The sequence below is a fragment of the Pollachius pollachius genome (genome assembly GCF_949987615.1).
Source record: "Pollachius pollachius genome assembly, chromosome: 4".
Lineage (NCBI taxonomy): Eukaryota > Metazoa > Chordata > Actinopteri > Gadiformes > Gadidae > Pollachius > Pollachius pollachius.
In genome coordinates this window covers 19030045-19053144 of record NC_136937.1, presented here as the reverse complement: position 1 = coordinate 19053144, position 23100 = coordinate 19030045, and the positions used below count along the sequence as shown (strand labels likewise).

At 48.7% G+C, this 23100-nt stretch overlaps 1 protein-coding gene across 4 annotated transcripts; it reads left to right on the top strand.

The window, feature by feature from the left end:
* Window positions 1–51: 51 nt before the first annotated feature.
* cUnh2orf42 (chromosome Un C2orf42 homolog) lies at window positions 52–5789 on the top strand. Of its 4 annotated transcripts, none has more exons than XM_079735334.1 (9): window positions 52–161; window positions 378–1524; window positions 1647–1772; window positions 1953–2063; window positions 2551–2655; window positions 3130–3237; window positions 3846–3943; window positions 4349–4514; window positions 5116–5789. In XM_079735334.1, exons 2-9 carry the CDS (start codon window positions 393–395, stop codon window positions 5361–5363), a joined length of 2094 nt encoding a protein of 697 aa, XP_079591460.1. In that variant the 5' UTR covers window positions 52–161; window positions 378–392; the 3' UTR covers window positions 5364–5789. The 4 variants fall into 4 exon arrangements, with proteins under 4 accessions (XP_079591460.1, XP_079591458.1, XP_079591459.1 ...); XM_079735332.1 differs by having other exon boundaries at window positions 59–237; XM_079735333.1 differs by having other exon boundaries at window positions 59–295.
* The last annotated feature ends 17311 nt before the right edge of the window (window positions 5790–23100 follow it).

Genomic DNA, 23100 nt, shown 5'->3' with positions numbered 1-23100 from the left:
GCCAATCACCATCGTCGTTACAGGCGCAGTGCAGCCGTAGGAATGTAAGGAGGAATGGCGCCGGTCGAGAGCGGATCACTGAATTGGACCATACAGGAGTACCCCGCATCTAGGTTGAATCTTTAGCAGTATGGTACAACCTGCCGACTGACAGGGACGAGGTAGAAAGTTTTATCCGATATATTTAGCACGAACACAGCAATCACTTGCAACGTAATGCAACATATGAAAGTACAGGTAACAGTTCACAGTTATAATAGTTTGCTTCTATTCAACATTCTGCAAAGACCCATAGGTAACTGCATCTTAACCCTAGAAACCTTTGCATTCTCTAGTTTTTGAGTTGCGTTAACAGACCCTCCTATGTTACTGAAAAGGATCAGCAGGTACAAATGGATCCGGAACTGAAAGTCACCTCCTCGCCCGCCAGAGTGCATCCCTCCTCCGCCTCCCAGCCCATCGAGCCCAGCCCAGCGGCCCGACCCAGGGACGGCAGGAAGGGCGGCCACAGCACCCCCTCCACCCCGGCCTTCCTCTCAAACCTGGGCAAGGCCACACTCCGGGGTATTCGCAAATGCCCCCAATGCGGCGTCTATAACGGCACCCGTGGGCTCAGCTGCAAGAACAAGGCGTGCGGGGTTACCCTGAGGGATGGATCCACAGGTGAGAGGAGCAGACACAAGAAAATAGTGCTGGAGGTGGTGAAGGTGGTCCTGGATGCCGGAGAGCGGGACACTGTTTCGGGAGAGGAAACCGAGCAGGAGGCTGGAGGAGGAGGAGGGGTACAGGTGTTCTCTGTGTGTCAAAAGGGGCGGAGTTCAGCGCCTGTGCAGCTGGGCTTCGTTGAGCTGGTCCCCACCGACACCGCCATAGCCACCAGCGAGGGTGCCACCCTACTCACCAGGATCAACCTCGGCCGCTGCTTCCTGCCCTCCTGCCGGCAGCAAGGTCAGAGGTCAAACGCTATCCCGTCGGGGCAGTTGATGGGCGACGACGGGACTTCGGGGGGGCCGGATTCCTCGGACAATAACAACGTGTGCGTCCACGTCAAGCAGGCCATGGAGTGCCAGAGCCTGGCCAGCCCTCTGACCCTGAAGAGCACCGTGCTGGAGGGGCTGCTGGTCCCCGTTGAGGTGCGGGACGAGCTCTGGAGGCTGGCCACCGAGACCCCGGGGCCGCTGGTGCAGCGAGTGTCGGCCGACAGACTGGTGGTGAAGTGCCACTCGGACCCCAACCACCCGCTGGGCCTGCTGCACCTGACGATCGGTGCGGCGGCGGCGGCGGCGATCAGCTCCAGCGCGGTGGGGAAGAGCAGAGACGGATATGTACCACAGCAGGAGGAGGCTTTTCACTGCAGCTGTCAGGTCAGCGCTAGGAAAGGCAAGGGGGCCTCCTCTCAGGCCCAGCTGGGCTCGGCAGGGGGTCCGGAGCCCTGTCTCCACTTCTACGCTTGTGTGTGCGCCCTCGCCAGTGACGAACAGCTGGCCACCGATTATCATGCCTTCATCAATTACACCCCAAAAGGTACCCAACCCCGTCAGTCTGGCCGCGCCTTATTCCTCTCAAATGAATTGATGTGATGGGTGGTCTGTGTGTGTGTGTGTGTGTGTGTGTGTGTGTGTGTGTGTGTGTTTGTGTGTGTTCAGTTATAGGTGAGTCAAGGAGATTGACCAGCAGAAGTCATTATATGGCAGGGAAACCATCACTGCAACAACACGAGCCAATCAGCTCTCTCCATAAACGGAAGAGGTTCCGCCCGGATGACCCTCTCGGTTAGAGCAGACCCTTCCCCATCCTGAACATCACATCAGCGGTTCTATGCTGCAACTAGATTAATATCTCTGTACCGTTACTCTCCTGTCTGATTTTCCTGTTTCCCCTCTGTCCCTTATCTCGTCTGTATCTCTAACCTTTTCCTTTTCAACTGCTCATGGACCTTATTCTTCTGCTAGCCCTCTCGGCGGTCCCTCCTGCGGGGGCTGGGAGAGCGGGGCCCGCCCCTGTCTCCCAGAGGAAACCTGTTCAGAGGAAAATACAGTGCGCCAGTGGCCACAAAAGCACAGGTGCGCCACCTCTCTGCGCCCTACTCCCTCCCCTTCCCCTGCTCTGTCGCTGTCTAACACCTCCACATGTCTCCCCCTGTTTTACCTCAGGGTCTGAGGTTGATTGGCCGCAGATATGTCTATTTGTGACCTCACAAGGGGAGAATCCACCCTTTTCTCTGACGGCTGTATCTGCTGCATCCTACCACTGTCAGAGGACTTGGAGGATGTGTCCATCATGGAACTCCCTCTTGTGATGTCGCAGATGGATCGATTTAGAAATGGCTTGTAATGGCAGAACTACCCTCCACCTTGGGGTAAAATAGGGCCTGTTAACTTCAATCTTGTCTGTACCTTTTCAACTCTGTAACATGCATCAAGTTTAGGACTATTTGTGTGTGTGTGTGTGTGTGTGTGTGTGTGTGTGTGTGTGTGTGTGTGTGTGTGTGTGTGTGTGTGTGTGTGTGTGTGTGTGTGTGTGTGTGTGTGTGTGTGTGTCCGTGTCCAGGCTGTTCCCAGGTGGTGGATGAGAACACCGTTGCAATGGGCTTCCATCAGTGGCTGGCCGGCGTGACTGAGAGGATCCACCAGACCATGCACTACCAGTCTGATGGTGAGCTTTACTCACTACATAACTCATGCACTACCAGTCTGATGGTGAGCTCACTCCATAATTCATCCACTACCAGTCTGATGGTGAGCTCTACTCACTTCATAACTCATGCACTACCAGCCTGATGGTGAGCTGCATGCCCTACTCACTAAGGTTGCTACACGAAGCCCATTCTGCTCACAGATGCGACTAAAACTATAAACCATCATCTTTAATCAAAGAAAATTATTAGCCGTGCAAGATGGCATCGTATCTTTCAGCCATTAGGCCTGAGCACATCACCATCATCAGCCAGAAAACATTTTTCTAAAATGATATCCACTGAATACTTCAGTTTCTGCCCTCCACCTCATGTTGGCTTCACCGTTGTGATGTCAACGGCCAACAACCAATAGGAGCCCTTGTTACACGAGAGAGCGGCAGGACAGGACATTAGCTCTAACTCTAAAGCCCCCATGTGGTTCCCCACCCCAGGGAGGCCGGAGCCCCTGGTCTACCACATCCCCCAGGAGTTCTTCCAGGCCCTGCAGCACCGCCTCTCCTTGGGCTCCAAGAAGAGGAGGCTGCCCAACGCAACCACAGGTGGGGCCGCCGCCACGGGAACCCAATCAAGACAAGTACAGGACCACTGTATGAAGTCGTGATTAGGCAGCGAGCTACTTGTATTTTTACACTTGCATTCCCCCATTGTATTTAAATGTGTTGGGGCCCAGTGGGAGGAAGGCAACAATCGTTCAAATGATACTGGATGATCATGCTGAATCCTTCAAGGTGCTGGCAGTAAGGTTTGAGAGTGGTAGAGAGAGAGAGCAGAAGGGAGCAGGCTTTCTAAAGTAAACACAAAAAAAAGTCCCCTCCCTCTTTGCTCCCTGCCTTGGTTTCTCCACCCTTAAACAGTATGATTGACAGGCAAGATGTATTCCCAGAACCAATCAGATAAGAGATGCCCTGCTTGGCCCGAAATTTTCCTGGAGTGGTCTAAAATATAAGTGGTCTCATTAGAGGCAGGTGCAGTCGACCAGGTAAGATTCTATCGCAGCTCATTTCACTCACCAAGAACTGATGGATGGCTGTGGCATCTCTTATCAATCACTCATTAGAGCTTTCGAACTTGCCTACAGAAACCTTTTAGTGGTATGACTAGAGCATTGTCATTTTTTTTGAATATGAATCTTTTCTCTATTTCCTAGCCGTTGTGAGGACTGAGCTGCCCCTGGGCTCCTACTCCAAGTACTCGTGGCACATCACCAGCCTCCTGCAGGTCAAACAGATCTTCGACACCCCAGAGGTAAACAGTCATGCTTTCTCTACAGGGGTTCTAATAAATCAATACAGATATGTCAAACCTCTATTTATTACCATTAACACTGGAAGATTGTCCAAGATAGACTTTTATAATCAATGTATTTAAATTGACATTTATCACAAAGATGACCTTATTTTTGGAACTGTATTGTTGAGTTACAAGCCGTACAGTCATAATATGGGTATGAGATATTATCAACTGGAAAAGCTACAGTGATGAACAGAATTTCCTATTTTGAGTTAAAACACATTAAAATCCTATAAACCTCAAATGGACAAATTTCGCATGAAATGATTAGATCAGAACATTATGATCCATCACTATGATGTATCACACCATCTTGGTTATAATCATTGGGTCACTACTGTCTGTTTGTCTGTGAACCAGCTGCCTCTGGAGCTGACCCAGAGCTTTGTGAGGAACATCGACGGCTCCTACTCTCCGTTCCGATGCCCCGACCCGCCCTGTGATTCGGAGGCGGTTGCCGTGGGTTACCGGACGGACAAACCCCAGGTCATACGGCCGCTGGAGCTGCGCACCTTCCTCAAAGTTGGTGAGAACCGCCCACACCTCTGATGTCTGCCCTTTACATGCCTTATGAAAATCTGTTATGTTATGTCTGTTATGTCGACATTTCATTAGATTGATGGTTAACGACTTGCTTAATTTACTATGAGGTGCAGTGGGTAGGATTTAGTTGCATCTAGCAGTGAGGGTGCACTTTTACCAACTGTGTATTTATTCAAAGGGGTCATTCTCAGTTTACAGACACACAACAATTCTAATTTCAGACGATTCTGCACAATTTAAACTCACTTAGTATATCACTTATTATACTCCATTATACTCCATTTCGGCCAAATCCGTTCCACTGAAAGACTAAATTCTCAACACTGCATTTTAATAAAAAAGGACAGTCAACCCTGAGGTGGGGGAGGAAGATTAGGTCCTGAGACAGAATATGATGACTAATATTTAACCAGCGGTTGTCACGGTGATGAGCCAGTAAGCAGGCTGCCGGCCGTCAGATGGGCTGGCCGGGCGCCCAGTCAGGGCCACACCAGAACAGAGAGTGCCCTGTGGTCAGAGGAGCACTATGGAGGACCACTCTGAGCTCCTGCTGCTGTAAGGAGTCTTCATGTCCCCTCCACCAGGAACCTGGGCGGAGGACCAGAAGGAGGCCACGCCGTTCCTTATCGAGTGGACCCCCGACCTCCTGCCGCTGTCCCGTCTGGGTGAGCTGAGGATTGGCTTTGAGTTCGGCCACCAGCAGAGCGGCCAATCAGAACACGGGATGTGTGAGGGGGCGGGGACTGCAAGGGCGGTCGGGACCGCTCGTAACAAGCTGTCGGCGGAACACGCTGGTGCACACACTCTGGAGATCCTGCAGGTCGTTGCGTAGAACCAAGGGAACATCAAAATAGACCTCCCGAGATTCAGTGGTTGTTGTCAGGTGGTGAAGATCTATAATCAATTGTAGTGTGGTGTAACTTGTGACTGTGATTGTCCAATCATTGACTTTTACTCAAATCATGAATTCACTAATGGATAAACAGCTGTTTGTATTGCATTGTCCAAATGTCTTTACATTGCATTTTGACACGTTTCTGTTTTCGTTAAGTAACAACTTTCAGAGGTGAATTGATCGTTTCCTTTTCACAGCTATCGAGCCAAATGTTTACGGTCTGAAGTCCACCACCAGATGGCGACATAACCTCAAAGTTGGTTTAAAACGTGCTGTAGCGAACAGTAAAGCAATGGCGTAGAATATGAATACAATATAATCTAAAATAAGCTGTAAGAAAATATATATCCAGATAATGTTAAGATAAAACATTATGTACACCAACGCTTTGTGGAGGTCCTGGTTTTCATGTAACATTTTATTCCTGTGGTTTAAAATCTGAGTTTACTTAATCAAAACGTAACACACCACAACAACATTGTAAGTGCACCAAACAATGAAAAAAATAAGTTATACCTAATACCGTTGAATTAAAGCAGTTTTTAGAGTTTCTTTCTCACTGTAGCCAAGCCACCATTCCAACATTGTAGTTCTCAAGTTTCAAATTTGTTGAGAAGGAGGGAGAAAGAGAAAGAGAGACGGGGATTTTTAACAAACTAGGATATTTGTAATAGTTGTGTGTTAAGCACAGGTCACCAAAGCGTCCCGTCTCCCCTAATAACATAAGGAGTCTTGGCTGGAGGCTACCTCCTGGTCCTTCTTGTTTGCTCAGTAGTAAAGGTCACACAGGTCCTCTCCTGTCCCATGTTACAGCAGAACCTCAAGGCAAGTTGACTTCTTTCACCAGTGTCCCTCTGAGGTGGGACGGCCCACATGAGCTGTATACCAGTCTGGTTGTTAAGATGCTGGGATTGGAGGAGCAAAGAAGGAGTTAATAATTATGTTAATTTTAGATTGAAATTCTTAGTCAAATGTGATTATTTTCAGTTTAAAAGACGCATTTATCCAAAGAGATTGACTGTTAATTCAGACGGGACAGACCAGTAACCATGGGTCAGGCCTTTTGCTCAAGGGTATAAGCCTTTGAATATCAGTGATTGAACCCAACAGCCTTCTTGTTGGCAGTCCAACGCCCTCCCCACTTTGCTGTCTTACCCTGAAGATGAAGTAAAACGGGGAAAATACATTTGGCTCCGCCACAGTTTGTAGTGGTCTTTGTTCTCGGTAGGGTCCAGCGGGCGGCCCTAAAGGACTCTGGTAACGGGCCCCCGAATGCGGGGCCACAGTTCATCTAAGGGCCTCTTGGCTCCTGCCAAACCAGGGGATATTAGAGGACATTTAAATCATCGCTGTACTTAACACGGCATTTCCTGTATGAAAATGGTTCCATGCCTGCCTGCCCGCCTGTAATCTGAAATGTTAAATGATACTTGTACAGCCAACGAAACACACACACACACACACACACACACACACACACACTGTAATGTAATCCCCCTGTCGAGCCTGAAAGAAATGGGGGATGAAGCTGATGAACCTGGCAACCCTGCCATTGTGTAACTGCCAAATTTCCTTGCGTTCTGATAGTAGATGTCAACATGGAGCTGTGAGCTCGAAACAAAACAAACTGTCACACGGCAAACAACTGAACCCCAACGACACCAGGAGGACAAAGACATCTACAACCATGAGAGCAATCTTTATGAAAAAATCTGAAGAAAGTACTTTAGAAAAAAAAAACTGCCCGAGTGTTCCTACTGAACCTATGTAGGAGGAGGGAAGTGAGAACGGGTCTGACATCACGTCTGAGACATACAGCAGCAAACACAACACCACTTACTGCCCTGACCCTTGACCGCGCCTGTAGTTCCTGCAGTCAGCCGATATAATCCCCCGTCAGCCTCAGCCAGCTCTCTCCCATCGTTTCACCTTGACAAGACGAATGAAGCGGTCCAAACGATAACGTTTGTAGAGAAAATTTAATAGAATGGCTTCACCTCAGCGTACCTCCCATGTACAGCAGCCCTGCCTGTCAGCAGCGACATCAGGACTCCTCAACTCTTTGTAGTTTAATAAAATGTCCAGGCGTCAGGACGTGGAACTTCCTGCCTGACATCTCGGGACAGAATTTATTGGGCCTTCTATTTTGTTTTATGTCATAGCTGCTTGCTGCTATATTGTAGCACGTGGAAATCACCATACTTATTGCACTGTAAACACATTACATGTTTCACTACACACACACACACACATGCACAGATACACACACAGACAAAGTCGTTTATCTCCTCTTCTGCTATCTCTCGTTTTCCCCTCTTCATCTCTATCTGTCTGTATCTTCCCTGTGATTGGTGGGCTGAGTGGACTCATCAGATGATCCATCACGGGCTGAGCCAAAGCCTGAGGAAACACGGGGGGGGCAATTATGGTCATAAATAATAATGGTTGGAGGGGGGGGAGCATCTGGCCCCATGACTGCAACTCCCCCCCCCCCCCCCCCCCACCGTATTCTCACAGCTCATTTAAAACTGAGTGTGTGTGAGTTCATGTGTGTTCGCGTGTGTAAGAATGTGTTTGTGTGTGTTCATGTGTGTGTATGTTCGTGTGTGTAGTCATCAGCCTCTTAGACCCCCCCCCTGCAGAATGTTGTACGCCTGGCGCGGTGGATCACATTAAGATGGCGCCTCGCGATTAATCAGACCAAAACACATGACGCGTCTCTGTGCCTCTCTCTCCGTCACAGCTTTATGGGGCTTCAAGGGTGAGGAGGAGAGGTAGTGTGTGGCAGACGAGACAAAGAAGGCTTCTTTCTCTCCAAGGCCCACTGACCTGACTGCAGACACGGGAAAAGTCTGTTCCCTCAGTGTGCGCGGGCTGACTGAATGGAGACCGGGTCATGGGCAGGAGAAGCCAACCCCCTCTGACGACAACAAGCCATACGACGAAACACAGCCCCCCCGCACCTCTCTGCTCACCTCCACAGTGTCTCGCTGCTTCATTCGTCTGCAAGCTAAGGAAAGCAATTTGGAGAAACCTGCCAGTGTAAGCTAGATTTTGAAAGTGTCCAGCCAAAGAAATCCCACCCCTCCCTCCAGAGCCATTCCCCCAAAACACGTGACTAGCTCGGTAGCTGTAGCAGTAGGTCAGCCTTGTGATAACTCCGGTCATGTGCAATAAGGGCATGGGCCGGTAGCCAGGTTGGGAGATAGACAGACTGGTCTGCAATGCTATTCGGACCGCATGAAATTATTGGACAGGCCTGTGACAGCTAACGATACTGCACTAATATGACATAAAATGCTTCTTAAATACAGTGCCTACCATAGCCTTTGAACGGTTTGGATTGTTATGTATGCCTGTAGGTGTCTGTCCGTTACGGCACCCGTTGCACCCCTCACCATCCCTGGAATGAGGGGTCCTTCTCTGTCCTGCTCAGGGTGTGCTCCTTGATCATAATTTCCTTGCCCTTTGGGGTGAGGGTTCACTGTCCTATACTGTGGCCTTTGAGGACTGGAGCTGGGATTAAGGCGGCACAAATAAAATACAATGTCGTGGAGGTGTGTGTGTGTGTGAGGAGCAGAACAAAGGCAGTAGCAGTAGTGGGAGGATGAGTGTGTCTGTGTCCTGGCCTAGGGGGGAGGCGAGGGAAGGACTTATCGTTAATGGTTTGTGAGGTGTATTACCTTACCCCCTCCAGACTGAACACATTAAATAAACATTGCTGTGTCACATCGCTCAGCCCACACATACACAAACACACACACACACACACACACACACACATACACACACACACACAGCAGGCCTATGTTTGAGTGTGTGTGTGTGTGTGTGTGTGGGGGGACGGGGGGGGACGGGACGGGACTTACAGAGACTGAAATAATGGATGGGCTTTAGGTTTCTGACTGACAACTGTTGAATAGTCTACAAGTGATTGTGATTGGACTGTTTCAAGAGGTAAACAGGTGTCTCATTGGTCGACGTCAGGGCAGAACCCCGACCGAGTGATAGAGAAGAAGGGAGGTGTCAGTTGATAACCATAAACGATGGAGTGGGAGAACTACGTTGAAGACTTTCTCCAGAACCCACCTGTCACACGGTCCTACTGAACGCCCTCTATTATCACTCCATCACCGCCCCGCCCTCAATCAGCTCTCTACGGTATGTGTTTCCCACCATCTCCTCCTCTTCCCCCTTTTCCTCTTCCTCCTCCTCCCCCTTCTCTTGCCAATTCTCCAACTCCCCACTTCTCCTCCTCCTCCCCTCTTATTCTCCTCCTCCACCCCTCTTCTCCTTCCCCTTCTACTCCCCCTTCTTCTCCCCCCCCCCACTATCTCTCCTGCTTCCTCTACTCACCGTGACCCCCTGTCAGATGCTAACCAGTTTGACCTTGTTTGAACGATGCAGGATCGCCCCCTTGTCTCCCTTTTATCACTTCCCCTCCTTCTTTTCCCTCCCCTCTGCCTCTACCCCTCCCCAACCCCCTGCCTCCCTTCCTCACCTCTCCCTCGCTGCCTACCTTCATCACCTCACCTCTCCCTCCCTCCCCTCCCCCTGCCTTCTTCCCTCCCCTCCCCCTGCCTCCCTCCCTCCCTTCCCTCCCCCTACCTCACCTCTCCCGCCCTCCCCTCCCCCCTCTTCTCTCCCCGCTCTCCTCCCCCCCTCCCTCCCTCCCATCCCCTCTCCTCCTCCCCTCTCCTCCCCCTCCTTCTCCTTCCCTCCCCCGTCCCTCTCCTCCCCCTCCTCATGTCCTTTGCCCTGACTAATCTGTGCCATCATCCCCTCCTCATTCATCACGGAACTCTCATTGTTTTGGCATATAGTTAATTCTCCCCTCGTGATTTATCAAATTCTTATTACCGCCCGCTGAAAGACTCATTCATTGTGCTGATGTATGGTAATGATGGTCCCGGCGCGGCCCGCTGAATCCCAACCAAACCATTATTTCTTTGCTCTGTCTTTCTTATTCTTCCTTCTACACCCGCCTCGCTCTTCCTGCTCCGCTCTGTGCTTCCTATTTGCTTACCCTAATTCTTTGTCTATTTTAATGTATGAGGTTTCTCTCCTGTGTTATTCCGTTGAGATGTACCTATTCGGAGTGCCCTGTTCTCCGGTCTCAACCCTGCAGTCTGAAGGAGCTTGTTTCCATTTCAATGATTCTTTTAATATTATTATTATTATTATTATTATTATTATTATTATTATTATTATTATAATTATCATAATTATTATTGTAGCCACCTGCAATGATTCTCTCAAAGCACCTGGAAGTCTACTTCCAAATGTGTGTGTGTTTGTGTGTGTGTTGATGATGCTTAACTGTGTGTAGTTAATGATGTCATAGTCAAAATATTTATATATCCTTCATCTTAATATTCATTTGTTTTCATTGGAATATTGCATATATTATTATTATATGTCAATTTTTTGCATTAAATATAATTGAATAAACTATTATTCAATTTGTATGGCCACAAAGTAATGGGAAAAGGCAACATTCATTCATTTCGTATCCCAAATCAGCTCCCCAATCCCCCCAGTGCAGGCCCGGCCCGCGGACCAGTCCCCCCAGTGCAGGCCCGGCCCGCGGACCAGGACACTGGTGGAATAAATCCTCTGGTCTCCAGGACACATGAGGCCATGGTCACCTCTGCCCGTCCCGTCTGAACCCCTGAAGGACGACCGGGACGGGTCAAGCATCGCTGCACCTCTGTAATCATTCCTCCCCCTCTGCTCTGAGACTGTCTGTCTCTTCACCGTGGCAACACATCTGTCAACACATCTGTCACCAGCTCTGTGTGGCTCGGGCCTCCATTAGAGCACCTGAGCACAGCCACGCACGTGCACACGCACGCTGACACACTCAAACCCATGCACACGTGCTGAAGCACACGCACAAGCTTAAACGCACAAACAGACGCACACGCACTGACACACACACAGACTTCTGCTGACACACTCAAACGCATGCGCACACGTTAACACACACAAACACATAGAAACGCGCTGACGCACACGCACACGCTGACACACACAAACACATGCACGCGCGCTGCCAAACACACACACACACACGCACATACTAACACTGCCGTACACACTCACACGTGCACGCACATAGACTTACACACCCGTACACAAACACGAGCACATGTGCCCACGCGTGTGTGTAGACGGCCGTTCATCTCCGGTGGCCAGACACCGTCTTGTGAAGGGAGAGATCAATGACGGCTTCCCCCCGGGCCTCATCTGTCACACGGCCCCCCGCCTTTAATGAGCTCCTTTGGATCTGCTGCTCCTCCTGTCTCATCTCCCTCCTCCTCCTCCTCCCTCTTCCTCCCCCTCCTCCTCATCTCCCTCCCCCTTCCTCCTCCTGCTTCTCCTCTCCCTCCTTCTCATCTCCTTCCTCCTCCTCATCTCCCTCCTCCTCCTCCTCTCCCTCCAACTCCTCTCCCTTCTTCTCATCTCCCTCCTCCTCTCCCTCCTCCTCCCTCTCCTCCTGTCTCATCTCCCTCCTCCTCTGTCTCCTCTTCCTCCTCCTTCTCCTGAGCTGTCATCCCTCCTTCCAACAACTCCTCCACTCTGCAGACCTTCTCTTCTCACTCTCTTGCTCTCTTGCTCTCTCTCTCTCTCTCTCTCTCTCTCTCTCTCTCTCTCTCTCTCTCTCTCTCTCTCTCTCTCTCTGTCTCTCTCTGTCTCTCCTGGTTTATGTAAGCAGGGGGGGGGGGGGGGGGGGGGGGGCATGGCGCTTTACTATCGGGGTCCTTTAGTGATAATGAGCGAGTGTGTGAATTTGTGAATGTGTGTGTGAGCAGCTGATTGGACCGTTAAAGGTTAGACAGGCATGATAACGCTGTAGTGTATGCAGAGAGCTCCTGTTCTCTGGACGCTGCTGTTTTATTTGTGTCCGTGTGTGTGGCTGTGTATGTGTGGGTTATATGCGCACATACACATGCACACATACATCCATGTGCGTGTTTGTGTGTGCATGTGTGTGTGTGTGTGTTTGTGTTGCATGTGTCATGATATTGATTGTGACATGTGTTTGTGTGGGTGTGTATATATGTTTTTATTAGTGGCTGTGTATGTGTGTAACTTTATTATGGAAAGTTAAGGTGGGAAAGAGAGAAAGAGGGAGAGAGAGAGACAGAGAGAGAGGGCGAGAGAGAGACCCCTAGAGAGAGAGGGTGAGAGACACCTAGAGAGAGGGTGAGAGGCACCTAGAGAGAGAGGGTGAGAGACACCTGGAGAGAGAGAGGGTGAGAGACAACTGGAGAGAGGCTGGGAGACACCTAGAGAGAGAGGGTGAGAGACAGCTAGAGAGAGAGGGTGAAAGACACCTGGAGAGAGAGAGGGTGAGAGACAACTGGAGAGAGGCTGAGAGACACCTAGAGAGAGAGGGTGAGAGACAGCTAGGGAGAGGGTGAGTGACTTCATTAAGGCGGCTGGGTGCTGTCCCGCCGTTAGGCTGCCAGGGGTCACCTTACGTGTCCCATAAGGGGTGATGCATGGGCCCGGGGCCCCCAGCCGTAGCACCTAATCAGGCCCAGCGGTCTGGGGGACTGGGGTGTCACGGAGCTCCACGGGGGGCCTTCAGAGGGGAGATTTTATTTTATTTTTATTTTCCTTTACGGTGCCTTCTCTTCCATGTGAGCGCTCTGACCAGCGTAGCGGAGGTTATTGATCTGGGGGGGGGGGGGGGGGTGAGAGGGGCTTGGGTTGTTTCTAGAAGCTGTGTTTTCTGCTTATGTCAGCTGAACATATGTGCCGATGGCATGTTGGGTGGAAAAGGTTTGTGTTTTCGTTTGATTGCATGTCAAACAGCTATCCTTTGGGGCGTACCGGTGGCTCACCGGGTAGAGAGCGTACAATATCAGTTCTGAATGTCGCGACCCAGGTTCGAAACCTGCCCGTGGTCCTGTGCTGCTGTCCTCCCACACCTTCCTCTCCATCTCACTCTATAATAAAGAGTATAAATAAAAACATATATCCTTTACATTTGCCCGTCTCATTAGACTCTGTTACGACCAAAGAGCTGAGGATCCCCATTCACTGTCTATGGAAGAATCTTTAAGACTCCATCCAAACATATTTAAATTGGACTATGATATTCATATTAATGCATACGTATTCAACGTCAGAAATGAAAAGAGGCAAGGAACACAATCCTCTGACATTCGAAAACACAGTTACTTTAGTCACAATCTGATGGTAAAAATGTTTTTTAATGTTTTGCCCTATACTAAAAATATTGAACGTAACATATCATTCACACAACTTATCTCTACAACACACAGGTCATGAGTCCCCCGTGATAGCATGCTCCCCATACATCATACGTGTCCCATCTCCAGCCTCCATCATCAATCCTGTTGTCAGGGTGTGATTAACGATGCCTGTTAGGGCCGATGTTGAACATATTCAGACTGAACTTCAGGCCTTTATTCAAATCTTCTACATTGAAACGGGCAACATCGTGGTTTGGGGTTTGCTGTGTGTGTTGTGTGTTTGTGACTAGTCCTGGTGTTTTGTTGTGTTGTGCTCCTTTAGGGTATCATCCACTTTGTGGTTTTAGTTGTTTAGTACTTGTTTGTAATCTGTGGTTGTTAAGGGTAATTACGTTATGTATTTTAGAGTTGTTTAGAGATAACCGCTAACCATCAGAGTAACACTAGGTTAAAAAACACTCTTTCTGCATCTCCAAATATGGGCGTTGCCCTACATTGTTTAAGAAACTCCAGCCAATCAGAGCAAGGCCCTTACTCTCTTCGGGTTGAAAGTATATTAAAAGTACATCATTGTCCTCTGAGAAAAGCCTTCCATGTTCATCTTTTACCTTCGTGATTCAGTCTATTTCGGAGTGAAACAGTTTAAGTAGATTGATCCTCTCCCCGCTGGTGCCACCAGACTCCGGAGCTCCTCCCCCCAGGTGCTAATTCGACAATCTTTATGTTTTTTTCCTCTTACGAAGAGGCTTTCTACGGTACAAGCCTCACTGAGAGAGAGTGACCTTCAGGATGGTCTGATGAGGTGATGGGAGCGCAGCTACAAGGTTTGAAGGACGCTGCTGCCTTAAAAAACCTAAATCAGTAACAATGAACTCCTGCACTAGCATGGTTAACCCCTAGAGGGGGATTTGAGTCAATACTTAGGTTGTAGCCTATATTCTCCAGTTAAAACAAGGTTTGGACCAGGATCAATCCATATCATTGTAACCGACTACATCACTTTTCATTTAAAACATGTTATTTTTGAGTTTAGGTTCTGTTTAAATGCTGAAAAATGGTCTATAAACAGCAGACATGGAAAAATGTTTGGTCTCACAGATCCTTTTGATGTGTGAGGCCATGAAGCTGTCAGGGTGTCAGTGGAACAGCTCTCTACCGCCATTAGATGGTTAAATGGGTATCTAGTTCAGACATATTGATCACATTGACTCCATAGATTGATCTACAACTGCTCGTCCCTTAGGGGTTTCCTTGTTCTGTCCCAGCTCTGCGATGCCCTCACTGACCCTCTCCTCTGTGGTGTATCGATACCGGAAGGCCTGAACATAAATCTACCTTTTATTCTTTATCTCCTCATCATCCTTTCGTCAACCATTTATTTATTGTTCTTTCCCTCTCATTGAAGTCGCACATGCCCGGCATTTGTAAAAGACGTTTGTTATTCTCTGTCTGTGCGTCATTTGTGCTCACACGTTGTTTTGTGTTCTCTTCCCGGCCTCACCATGTTCTGGAGCTTCATTTGTGTTTCTTTCCCTGGTCACTATTCTTATGCTCATCCCTCCCTTTCTCTCTTGCTATTGCCCTCACTCTCTCTCCCCCCCCCCCCCCCTCTCTCTCTCTCTCTGGACCAAACAGTCCATCACCTTTTGGGGTCTGGACACTTTCCTCCATTCTTTCTCCTTCTCCTCAAGTCTCCCTCGCTCTGCCATTTCACTCTCTATCCCCTTCCCCCTCCCCTCTCCCTCCCCATCTCAATTCAATTCAATTTTCTCTTTTGCTCTTGCTCTCTCCCTCTCCCTCTCCCCCACTTCCTCTCTCTCTGTTGCTCTTTCCCTATCTCTCTCTTTGCCTGCTGCCACTTATTACCCCATCCATCACATCTGACAGATGATCAATAGCAGCTCCGTGTCCGCCTCCCCACCCTCCTCTAACTCTTCCCCTCCCTTTCCATCTCCCCCCTCTCTCTCTCTCTCTCTCTCTCTCTCTCTCTCTCGATCCTCTGTTCCTCTACTCCATGTTTCGTTTCATTCTTCCGTTATGCAGCCAAGGCGTGTGATAGCTACCCAGGCTTGTTGGCTGCCCCTGCTCCATCTGTAACCTACAGCAATAGATTCACAGCATTAGATTGACCCTTTTGTGGCAAGTGGCAACTGGATGTTATTCTGTTATTCTGAGTATTCTTGGGTATAAATGCGCACATTATCCTACAGTGGGTTGAGAGTCATGTCTGATCGCCAGGGAAAGAGATACTTCATGCATTTCAATGCACAACATATTCTTTGTCTAAAGTGTCATTGAAGCCAGAATCGTGCGTTAGTATGTCTGTTCAATGATCTTCCATATAGCGATCTAGGCCATTTGGTCTAAAATAATATCATCATTCAGAAGAAAACAGGGGTACAATCCTGTTTTTGCCTGTACCCATCGTCCGCTGACAACAAAGCCTCACCCCTGCGATTGGGAGCCCAAACACCACGACAACCACGCTGTGAATAAATACGTGTGGAGCTCTGTCTGGGCAGCTGTTGATGGTGATGTCCTCGTTCGAGGGAGGGTTAAGCTTCTCAGACACTTACAGTGACCCCCAAGGTGTGTGGCACGTTTCATACACTACCGCTCTCGTTCCAGGGCTGAGGCTCAACAAAGTGGACTCACTTCAAACACGGAGCATAGCGTCGGCGTGGACGCAATAGTCCTTTTAAACCCTCAGGCACTAGAGAACACAATTTTTCCACTCCAGGGTTTCTACAAATATAGGCAGTCAACATTTCATGCGTAAAGGTGTTTCAATGCAAGGGTCACGTTTGCTCCTTTTCACCTCACACACACGTTCTTCTAATTGCCACACTTTTGTCTGTCCGGCTCCTGTCGCTGAACAGAGTTTGGCATGCGCGTGTGTCCGCGTGCATGCGTGTGTGATTGTGTGTGTATGCTGATGTAAAGCAACATGACCCTCGTGGCTCGCCTTAATGGCGACACAGATTCCGACATGACACCAGGCAGAGCCCAGCTGACAGGGCCTCAATTATGTCGCATTTGCTGGCAGCAGAGAAGCAAAAGGGCAGCGTGACTTGACAAGCTCAATTGATGTTCATTCATATTCTACAATTGCAGGCCAGACCTGCTGCCATATGCTGTGCTACTCTGAGACGATGTGCGCTGTGGAAACAGGACAGAACAGGGCTGTGTTCAGGAAGAGAGGGGAACAGGAGGAAGTGGTCAAAAGGAGGAAGAGAGAGAGAGAGGGTGAGAGACGCCTAAAGAGAGAGGGTGAGAGAGAGACACCTAGAGAGAGGGAGGGAGAGAGACCTAGAGAGAGAGGGGGAGAGACACCTAGAGAGAGAGGGTGAGAGACACATATAGGGAGAGGGTGAGAGACACATAAAGAGAGAGGGGAGAGACACCTCTCTCCCCTCTTTCTCTCTAAAGGACGTATCGGTATTCACTGGCCATGCCTGGCTAATAGTCACAGCTTCAATGTTACCTGTTTTAACGCACATGGATACATTTACATTTACATTTAGGGCATGTCATGTCTCTATTACCCAAATACACAAATATAGGAGACACAGGGAGACAGGGGGAGACAGGGGAGACAGGGGAGACACGGGGAGACAGAGGGAGCCAGGGGGAGACACAGGGAGACCTGGGGAGATACAGGGGGAGACAGAGGGAGACAGGGGAGACAGGGAGAGACAGGGGAAGACAGGGGAGACACAGGGAGACAGGAAGAGACAGGGGAGACAGGGAGAGACAGGGAGGGACACGGGGAGCCTGAATTGTTAGACATTGAGACTTTAGGGAGCGAAAATAAGGTATAATAAGAGAAAGGGTAAAATAAGGAAAAACAACAAATAAACAAGAATGGACCAGAAAAGAGGAGAACATTCAGTGTCATGGCGGAGGAGAGCTATGTCGCAGGGTTTATGGCTTGACATCTGACACTTGGGGGGGAGGTGGCGTTTAGACACTTTTATACACAGATCAGTAACCTTTAACACCCCTCTCTGTTATCACAGTTCCCACATGTACCCTCCAATCACGTCAAACTCCTGAACCCCCTGAGAAAGAAACTCACAGTCCAGGGACATTTCTGTTCTTTCCCCCTCAGAATTGAGTACAATTGGAAACAGGTTTTTTCACATTGGGAACTTTTTGTTGCAAGCATTCAGTGATTATCCCTGTCTCTCTCTATCTGTCTGTCTGTCTGTCTGTCTGTCTGTCTGTCTGTCTGTCTGTCTGTCTGTCTGTCTTTCTATCTGCCTGCCTGCCTGCCTGCCTGTCTGTCTGTCTGTCTGCCTGCCTGTCTGCCTGCCTGCCTGTCTGTCTGTCTGTCTGTCTGTCTGTCTGTCTGTCTGTCTGTCTGTGTCCCTCACTCTCTCTGTCTCCCTCTCCCCCCCTCTCTCTGTCTTTCTGTCCATCTGTCTCTCTCCTTTTCTCTCTGTCTCTGTCTCTCTCTCTCTGAGGCAGCTGACTCCTGTGACTCTCTAAGTAAAGTGTTTATCACGTCTGAAGAAATTAGAAGTAATGTGCCGTGAAGTGTTGAAACTACACACCCTCTGCACGCACGCACGCACACACACACACACACACACACACACACACACACATGCACACACATCATTTTCTGTCCTGAGGAAGGAAAAAAACATGACGCTTGGCTGACTGTCTCCTTCTATATTCGTCGCTCTCTCCGTCTGATTGGCCAAGTAAAGCACATACATTTCCTGCTGTCTGTCTTCATATTGGCCCCAGATTTTGTCTTCCTTTTTTATTTATTTTTCTGTGCCGTGAACATGTGGCATCCATCTTTGTTGTTGGCCCAGGCTTATCCCACTTCTAATCCTTTCTTCAGCATGCAAGATAGAGGGAGAGAGAGAGACAGAGACAGAGACAGAGAGACAGACAGAGAGACAGACGGAGAGACAGACAGAGAGAGATATTGCTGTGTCAGAAGGGAAACATATGGCAGCTGGGGGTCATTAATCACTGTCAGAGAGAGAGAGAGAGAGAGAGAGAGAGAGAGAGAGGTAAGGAAGAATGGGAGAATGTGCAACAGGCGTACCAAAGAGCCCACCCCAGAAGGTTGTATCAACCAAGGGCCACTAACACTCTGACATTACATGCTGTTTGTTCGTCTCATCCACATACATGTTGGTTTACTGTCCCCAAAGAGCTGCAGAAACACATTAAATAATTTACATAAATATGCACCTTTTTTCACCTAGTCTTAGACAGTTAAAATTAAACCAAATTATAATATTATTAACAAGCAAAGCCTGTAAACCCCAATAAAGGTTCAAAATGTAACAGAACATGAAAATACATAAGACAGCTGGCACTCTTTATGATGTATCCCTGCCAAGAGAGGACTATTTCCATTCTCCATTAGGTATTGGGATGGAAGAATGATAAGTGTGTGTAATGAGTGTGTGCTGGACAGAGTGCACTATAGTGTGGTGAAGGCTGGGTGGTCTTCATTGCCCAACGCTGCACTTACTTTGGGGTAGAGTTACACATGAATTGCCCACATCATCATCATCATCATCATCATCATCATCATCATTAGTGGCTACTTGAAAATTGCTTGCAAAATATCCTACAATAAAATGATCCTACTTTTAATTTCCTCAGAATACATCCATGGGGATCAATCCTTGTTGATTGTATTGACAATTTGCAGTCAAACTGGTAACTCTGGTGCAGGTGCTGGTGGTGCTGGTGGTGGTGTTGGGGTTGGTGTTGATGGTGGTGATGGTGGTGTTGATGGTGGTGATGGTGGTGATGATGGTGGTGGTGGTGGTAGTGCTGGTTGTGGTGGTGGTGTTGGTGGGGGTGCTGGTGGATGTGGTGGTGGTGCTGGTGGTGATGTTGGGGGTGCTGGTTGAGGTGCTGGTGGAGGTGGAGGTGGTGGTGGCGGTGCTGTTGGTGGTGGTGGTGGTAGGTAAGGAGTACATTATGTGCTCTTCCATGGAGAACCATGAGCACAGGCTGGCGGACCCCCAGGGTGTAGTGATGGGCCCGAGAACAAAATAGATTGACGCTGAACAAAAATAACCACAATGGATTTAAAAAACAAAGGGCTGTGAAATCATTATGCAGCTCTGTCATCCAATCAGCCTGGGTGAATCCTCTCTTGTGATCCTAATGGGTTCTGAACTGTTTTGGTTTGGGTGTGTTTACGCCAATCCAACAACCACAACATTATGAGTTCAATCGTAGCAGTTGTGCAGAAAGCAACGTAATGTATTCTTTCCTCGCTAGAGTACTCCAAATTCATTGTTGTTATTCAGAAACTATCCAACCACCATTTATTTTATGACAGACATCTGGATGTGTGCGTGTGCGTGTGCGTGTGTGTGTGTGTGTGTGTGTGTGTGTGTGTGTGTGTGTGTGTGTGTGTGTGTGTGTGTGTGCCGGTGCAATGTCTTGCTTCGTGACATCAGTTCCACATCAGGATCCCTGACCTCTGACCTCAGAGACAGATGGTTTGATCAGTGTGTGTGTTCACACCAGGAGGCCCTTTTGGTCAGAAGTGTTCGTTGACGAAACCCAAAACAGCCAGTACAATTAACGTATGCAACGGCTCGTGTTTTACTCACAGAGCGGACATTTTATTTATGTTTTAAACATATTTGTGTCCTATCGTATGTTATATATATATATATTTTTTTAAAGCTTTTATATTTAGGTTTAAATCTGGACCAGGATCAATCTACCATCTAGCCCGATACATTTATTTTCATCTTAAATAACTTGTTATAGAGTTTGGTATTCCTTAACATAAGAAATTCACCCTTTGCTTGCACAGGTAAATAAGTATTTTACTGGTGGTACCGCTTGTGGGCCCTTAGTGGGCCAAGGGACAGTATGGCCCCGAGTCCTCAAGGCTCTTGGTTCAGCTCCATGGACTGTACTCAGCGTAGAGACATGTGCCTCACAGTGTACCAGGTCATTTTGCTGACATCAGCACAAGCACTATATGGTCTTACCTCTTCTTGGTAGAGCTGCATGGATGATAAGGTCCTCCCTGTCTGCTGATGTCAGGGACACATGAACCAGGCCTGCATGCTGTTAGCCTCCCGGTACATTAATGTGTGCTATCAGCAGGCTCTGATTTGTGGACGTTGGGAACACACGACCAGAAGAGGATCCATCTTATTTAACGGACACTTGAAGTCCATGTTGAAGACCGAATGAAGACGGCCTTCAGGGGCTGTTTATGATTTAAATTCTGATAATTGTATCTTATTTAGGATGATTGATGATTGCTGTACAGGCTGCAGAAGGTTGCATAATAAATCAACTTCAGCAAATAAACAGATTAAAAGACTCTTCTAACGGGGTCGCTCCCGCTGCTCTCTCGTCTGGGATCGTGATCCTTCGATGGGTCAATAAAGATCATTCAAAGTTCCTTCCTTCCACCCACACTTCCACCAAGCAAGCACATTTGGGGGGGGGGGGATCCTAGACTGATTAATGAGCCAATAATCAGGCGTAACCTGCAATAAATCAGCGGAGGTAATCAATACTGAGGCTGTGCTCTCAGGCCAGGCCGGATCATTACCCTGTCACCGTATCTCCACCATTAGCCAGAGAGGTGTAAGAAAAACTGCCTTCTGTTTAGCGCCTTGCATACAAGTGATAGAGAGCTTATCCTCTGGGTTTGGTGTAGCTTCCTCCTGAATATATACATATACCTGTGTGTGTGATGATGATGACGATGATGATGATGATGTGAATGAGTCATTCCTTCCCGACGCTTACGGCTGGTTTGAGGTTGTAATGTTTTTGCGTTTCGGGTGCGTCTTGCGCTAACTCTGCTTCTGTGTTTCGCAGGGATGTCGTCAGGTGATAGATGGGTTGCAGAAAGAGAGGAAGTCAGAGCACTTTAACTAATGAGCTCAATAATGAATGTGTTGCTCGTCAAATGTGTGCTGGTGGATCTCCAGCCAGTCCGTTACGTCCGTCATCTTCTGTGTTAACTGACCTGTGAGACCTTGAACCTGGACTCTGTTGAGCGTGGCTCCTAAGCACACCTTCTGAGGTTCTGCTCTTTTCAATCACCTTCCATATCCAATCCAAGCCTACCACACCAACACTAAGCATTCCCAGAGAATGACAGACAGACAGACAGACAGACAGACAGACAGACAGACAGACAGACAGACAGACAGACAGACAGACAGACAGACAGACAGACAGGCAGAGGGAGCTCCACATTGAGAGAGAGAGGGGGGAGGATTTATTCAGTATAAGTTTGTGCAGCGTAACGGATGAGAGGCTTGCCACTGTGGAAGGACTCTGATACTTGGGGAGGCAGAGGGAGGCTGATCACAGCAAGTAAGGATCAGATCAAACCAAATGAAGAGGGAGAGAGGGAGGGATAGGGAGGGAGGGGAAGGAGGAGAAGGTGCTGGGGGTAGAGGGGATAGAGGGGGAGAACCGTGGCTGACAAGACAATGTGCGATGGAAGAGCATGTGGGCAGATAAGATAGCCATAGAATGGGAGCAAGGGAGAGAGGGAGGGATGGAGAGGGAGAGAGGGAAAGGGAGAGAGACAGAGATAGAGGGGGGAGGGAGAGAGGGAGAGAGGGAAAGGTAGAGAGAGAGAAACACAAATAGAGACAGAGGGAGGAGAGAGAGTGAGAGAGACAGATAGAGAGAGAAAAAAGAGTGTGAGGGGAGATAGAGAGAGAGAGAGAGGGGGGGGGGAGAGCAGTAAAGGAGTTCTGCGGGGTTGACAGTGGGCCATTCATCCTCCATGCTAGAACAGACAAACTGCTGGCAGTGTGAGACAGGCCCCATAAATCACCTGGAGACTCACACACACACACACACACACACACACACACACACACACACTTTCATGCAGGCACACATACACCCACACGCACACGGAGGCACAAACACACCCACAACACGCACAAACACACACATAGAGGAACGAACAAACATACACATAAGCCCAAACACACACACAGACACACACTCACTCATCCCAGCATGCACGCACACACACACACACACACACACACACACAAACAGACACACACTCACTCATCCAAGCATGCACACACACACGCACACACACACACACACACGCACACACACACACGCACGCACACACACACACACACACACACACACACACACACACAGACACACACAGGCATGCACATACACACATACACAGAGGGACATAGAGAGAGAACGAGAAAGAGAGTATGAGAGAGAGGGTTAGAGAGAGGGAGAGAGACATAGAAAGAGAGACCGATAGAGGGGATGAAAGACAGAGAGAATGAACGCAGAGAGACATAGAGAGACAGAAACAGATGAAAGGAGAGAGAGAGAGAGAGAGAGAGAGAGAGAGAGAGAGAGAGAGAGAGAGAGAGAGAGAGAGAGAGAGAGAGAGATAGGGAGAGAGAGAGGGAAAGAGAGAGAGA